Below are 5,933 nucleotides of genomic sequence, written 5' to 3'. Positions count from 1 at the left end.
CTTATGTATATTAAAAACTAATAGAAAGTGTGGTGTGGTGAATTTTATATGATTATGTATTATCTCATCCATTGTTTTTTTTATCTCTTTTTCTTTTTCTTTTGTGGAGAAATTGTTTTTGTGTTGGAAATATTATTTTTGGTTGTTCATATTTGATATTAAAACCTATCAATTAAAGATGAAAGCATCCAATAATTTAAGTCAACCCCAATTTTCAAAGTTTGATGGAAAGAATAATTTTGAATTTTGAGGATCCAAATGCAATTATTGTTTGCATATCAAAATATTTGGGGAATATCAAATCAAGGATTTGTGGTACTACTCGATCAAGCACGACTCACATATGTGCAAAATGACAATTTGGATAATTAAAAAAAATGTACATGTTCACATTTATATCTATTAGTTGATCAAACCACCTATTTTTTAGAATTTTGCAAATACAACTACAACAAAACATGCATGAGACATAACCACCAATTTTTTAGAAGACTGCAAATGCAACCACAACAGAAAGTGCATGAGACATTCTTATGAACACCTATTAAAGGGTTGAGAACGAGAACAAGGTTTGATTAAAGACTTTGAAAAGACAATTTAAATTTCTTCTAATGGAGAAAAAACAAAAAAAGTCTCCAACCATTTTTTCATGGCTATTAGCTTCCATTAATAAGATGAAATCTAATGGCACAAACATTTCAAATATCAAAGTTATAGAGGAAATTTTTTGAACTTTAATGTGATTTGAGTACAAGGTAACAATAGTTGAAGAATCAAAAGATCCTAGTGCCATGATACTAAATAAATTGATGGGTTCCTTGTAAGCCCATGAATAATGCTTAGATGATAGGTCTTAGATTGAGGTGAAAGAAGCACTGTAAAGCCAAGTAAGTCTTAAAAGAGAAAAAGAGGACTCTAAAGATAATTTCGAATTAAGTAAGAAATGTCAAAATTAGCAAAACGGTGGGCAAGGGAATTCCGAATTAGTCTAAGAAGAAGGAAGAGGTAATACTGTAACTCAAAGAAATAAAAAATCTCATATCCAATATTATAATTGTAAAAAATATAGTCATTACAAGTTAGAATGTAGGGTTAGGAGGCAAAGTGAGAAAATTTTTCAGGCTAATACTATAGAAGGTAAAGATGAAAATATGGAGACCTTGTAATTAGCCGCTTGTAATATTGAAAAAGATGACGACAAAAGTACATGGTTTTTAGATACAAACTAGAGTAATCATATGTGTGGTAGGATAGAGATGGTTTTTGAGTTGGATGAAACTTTTGATTCAAAGGTAAAATTTAGGAATGACACAATAGTACCAATTAAGGATAAAGGTAAGTTTTCCATTAAATTGAAAGATGGATCCCAAAATTTATCTCTAATGTGTTATATGTTCCAAGTCTTCATCAAAATTTGCTAAGCGTGGGGCAACTTTCAAAAAAATGGTATGGTATATGAATCTATAAAGGCGTCTATTGCTCAAAATTCTAGATTGCTTCATTTCTTGGCCCTAGATCACATAAGGTGCATGCATCTAGCCTAGGCTTCTCTAAATCTAAAGTAGTGGAAAACTATGGTTATAAAAACCATAAAAATACTAGATCTAAAGAGAAAAAGCTCAAACATGTGATCTAAATGTTCCCATATCAAATCCTATTCGATGAAAATGTCATGATCATTATAGAACTCGTCTACCCAATGATCTTCCACTCGATTTCCCCCTTCATAGATGCTAGGTATGAGAGAAAGGTGAGCTTCTCTCTGTCTCCTTAAGGGTGGCTAGGGTTCCTCTCTCTAGAATTTTAGAAAATTGAACTGTTAGACTGAGACTCTAACCCCTAAAAGGGTTTATCTAGGCTACTTTGTGAACTTAAGTGACTTGAGCACAAATTGGGTTTAAGTCACTGTGGACCCCGCATTTCGATTGCTCGATGCGTTTCCCACTCGATGGCGAGCTCGATTTTTATTTCGAAAAATTGATTTTATTCATTGTTTGAAAAAATGACTTGGAGTCGCCACTTATTTTTGTTTTATTTTTAAAGGGTAAACAAAATAAGAAAGAAAAACCCTAAGTGTGACTCCTTATTTTGGAAAAGGCGGTCTGTGAAAAACCGGATCGGGTTCGGGGGTTAGGTTACTTATCGGGAAGGTACGGTAAAGACCGTAGCACCCCTCTAAGTCCCTAAAGTCGGGTCTCTACTAATAAAGTGAAGCTGACATGGCAATGAATAAATCGATGAGTACCCAGAATCAATCATGCACACGTGAGAATCAGAGTATATAAAATGAATTATCAGAGCGAGGGAATGCATACCTGGGTAGCAATCTTGAATGCGCTATCATGAAACAGGGTTAGAGAGCAATGAACAAGATATAATTAAGCGCATATCAAGGAACAGAATAGATCAAACACGCAAGGTAAGTAAATCAGTCAAACAATCAATCAATTTATAAAAATCACTTATGTGGGGCCCCCACCAAAAGCCCGATTTTATTTTGCATGAATTAATTCCCATAAAACCATTATTCGGAATTACGGAATTTACATTCACGCTTATTTTTAAAATATTTTAAAAGACCAAGATAGTTTTGAAAATTGCTTGCCGAATAGAAATTGGAAGCAAATTTGATTAAAAATGTGATTTTTGGGACTTAAAAAAAAACTAAGGATGAAAAATGGGAGAGTTTGAGATTATTTTTAAACAAATCAAGATCTGGGAAATTATTTGAGAAATGGGGATGTGACAATTATTTCTTAAAATGGACAGGAAAAAAATGCAAGGAAGCCACGTAGCCAAAAGTAGCTATGCAATAGTATACGTGCATGCATGGGACCGGGGTGGAATAATGGGATGGGCTATTAGATAGCCAATGAAATTGAGGTAGCCCAGATTGACATGCTGCAAACTTCCCAATGGGATCCACTTCTATAAAATTCAGCAACTTGGAGGCAAAGACTATAATCTTTGACCTCGTTGTCATTACCCCTGTACCCCAAAGATGCCACGTGGACTAGCACCATTCTTCCTTAGCGACCCTGATAAAAAGCACCATCGCCACGCTCACAATCTGAAACAGGGGACGACCGGTTCTGAAGGATGAATTGCAGCACCGCATACGGACAAATCGGGTCAAATTCCTGCTTTATGCACCGTAGTCAATGTCGCTCTAGTTGTCATATCAAAATTCATATAGTCACAAATCACCTTTGTACACTGTCCAGCCCACGTATCATCATATCTGCCAACTGATGGACCATCACCTATGAGCCCAAATGCACTTAAAGAGGCCAGTGAGTTCTCAGATGAATCTAAGATTCTCACTCCACATGGGAAGCACACAAAATTCCTCTCTAGGGTAGCCATAAAAACATTCACATGCTTGATGTTGTGCTCGAATGATTGACAAGCTGAGTTGGGGCGTTATAATCAGGGAAGTTGAGCCACGGGCCATGAGATACGGCAATTTGGGGGCTTCTTTCCTCGAACTAAATGGGTATGGCTGGATCCTTAGCCACTAAAACAGTCATAATCCATAATGACCACAGGTTACGTCCATGTCAACTGTAATATCGCATGCAATTGCATCCCCTAACTGTCTCTGATCTTGCCTTCACCGGGAGTATTTGCAGTCACGCGATTTCCAAGGAATATCCTCACAAGTCTGACATCAAGAAAAGACGAGGAATGGCCTTCCCCTTCATCTGTGAATTCCATAATGTAGTCATCACCAATAAATGCCACAGCATCTTCACTTGTTCCGGTCAAAACTGGAAGACACCATGCAGAATGAAGGTACGTGAGTGAGTGAGACCAGTCCGGGGGTTACTTTGGGTTGATTGATGGTCATTATCTAAAGAGCATGCTAGTGAGAGAAAGGAGAATAAGGATCTGGGAGGGAATACCATGGGTTAGTGGTATGAGTTATGGGAAATGAAGAATGGGTTAGATGGGCATTAAACATGTGGGTATCTATGTGGTGGACTGGGAAGTATAAAGGAATGGGTATTGAAATATATTCAGTGGGTATGATGGCCAAGGGTGATAAATGGATGGATTTCATGGGTAAGCGGAAGAAGTGAGATGAGAATATAGGGTGTGATTAGACGGATATGTGTGTGGGGTGTGTGAGAAAAGGGTTAGTGGTGAAATGGGTATGTGATGAACAGAGAGAAAAGGTGGCGGGATGAGAACAAAGGAGCATGACATGGTGGGTATAAAGGTAGATGCAAGGTATGGTGAGCACGAAGATGATCATGCGCGTGGAAATCCTGTTCTTCTACACCCATGGTGTCGCCAAATGAAATAGAAAGCACTTGAGAATTGTTGTAGTGGTTCCAACGGGAACTTGGCCATCAAGTGAACCTAACACCAGAAACTGAAGTTCATGCTTTGTACCCTTCCATTATTGGGTTTTTGTGCTCTTCCAAATGCTGAGGTAGATTGTTTATGATTATTGCTCCATCTCCCAAACGTTCGCCTGAACAAGATTTAGGAGTGCAGTATGATTCAGACGAAGCAGCTGACACAGTCGTTTGGTCTGAGTCACGAACAGTCGTGGCCTGTAGCCAATCCCATCTTCACATGAAGAAATACACTTTGGGCTTTGAAGTTCCTATCTGAGTGTGCAAACCGAGACCAGTGAAAACCCATCTAACCAGGCGGATTCGAACTCTGAATTCCCCGTAACGGTGAAAGAAGCCCAGGTTCGCAGCCCAAATCGAAACCATTTGTCAAAAGGGCTGCTGCAGGCGACGTTAAGCAGCGAAGAGAAACACGGCTTCAGGGGCAAAAAGGGCTGCGACTGTGAGGGGTCGAGAGTGAACGCCGGTGAGAGAGAACACAAAGATGAGGAGTCCAGCGACTTCGAGCATGGATTTGGGGGTTGAAAGAGAGGCCCCCCCACGTCATCGTCCATGGGCTCAACTTCATTATTTCTGGTCCAAGCAATAGCGTCCTCGTCATTCCCATCCGTCCAGACGACGCCGTTCTCGAGATATTTTTCCTTTTGACACCGCATTATCTATAAAAGAAAATGTTCCACAGGGATAGAAGCAGGTCTTCAAGCTTAAACAAAGCTCCCCGCAACAGCCAAAAAGATCAGCCTGCTACTCAGATTCGTCTTGATCTTCAGGTTGAGAACCATGACCCCCATGGTAAGATCTGGCATTGGCTTCATACCCAGATCCTATATAAACATATGCATCAACAAGCTTTTCACCCGGAACATTAGCAACATTTTCAGTGATTTCAATAAGATGTTCGATTACAAGGCACTGCTTAGGGTCATTGTCCACTTGTGAACGATATAGCTCAATCTGCAGCTTCTCTTTCCCTTCTTGGAGGGCCTCATGAAATCTCAAATCAAGATACTGGCTAGACAGTGACTTCTCCAATACGTCTGCATCTTTCCTTGTACGATCTCGTTTCGGAATAACATTCTGGACCATCATATCCTCACCATCAAGAGTGTATTCTCCATGGTCTGCTTCAGCGGCCTGCAAACCTTCTTTCAGATTCTGAATCTGATGGTCGTGAACCATCAAAAACAACGGCACGAGCCTCAGATACCTATTGATCTCATCCTGAACCCTACGGAACTGGTACACTATGCTCCACCCCATGGAAAGTAGGCAGAAATTGCCAAGCTCAGCGCACAAAGGCGGGACATGACCATATCAGAGATTCCAAATTGGAGTGCAAGCTCCAAGTTACCCAAGGAAGAAGGTATCCGAGATTTTGAATACTCATGAAATTTTTCTGTAAACAGAACAAATATATGACAAAGCTCTTTCTGATCCGACCTTTGTAGCTTTAACACATACCATACCACCCTCAGTCACAGTACCTCCATTCCTGATACTCAGCATCACAAACTCACCAGCAACCAAGGAATAGAGATAAAAGGAAAGGAGCCAAACACAACAAAACAA

General features: G+C 39.5%; 1 protein-coding gene across 1 annotated transcript; it reads right to left on the bottom strand.

Annotated features, from left to right (window-relative positions):
• Positions 1-5,108: 5,108 nt before the first annotated feature.
• On the bottom strand, positions 5,109-5,624 carry LOC117905508 (protein MID1-COMPLEMENTING ACTIVITY 1-like). Its single transcript, XM_034818420.1, has one exon. The coding sequence runs from the start codon at positions 5,622-5,624 to the stop codon at positions 5,109-5,111; it is 516 nt and encodes a 171-aa protein (XP_034674311.1).
• Between the last annotated feature and the right edge of the window lie 309 nt (positions 5,625-5,933).

The sequence above is a fragment of the Vitis riparia genome, chromosome 18 (assembly GCF_004353265.1).
Source record: "Vitis riparia cultivar Riparia Gloire de Montpellier isolate 1030 chromosome 18, EGFV_Vit.rip_1.0, whole genome shotgun sequence".
Lineage (NCBI taxonomy): Eukaryota > Viridiplantae > Streptophyta > Magnoliopsida > Vitales > Vitaceae > Vitis > Vitis riparia.
Note: the sequence above shows the minus strand (reverse complement) of the source record. Positions and strands in the feature narration are given on the sequence as shown.

Excerpts from the sequence above, each read along its gene's own strand:
- LOC117905508 (XM_034818420.1), bottom strand. The coding sequence starts at position 5,624 with ATGGGGTGGAGCATAGTGTACCAGTTCCGTAGGGTTCAGGATGAGATC.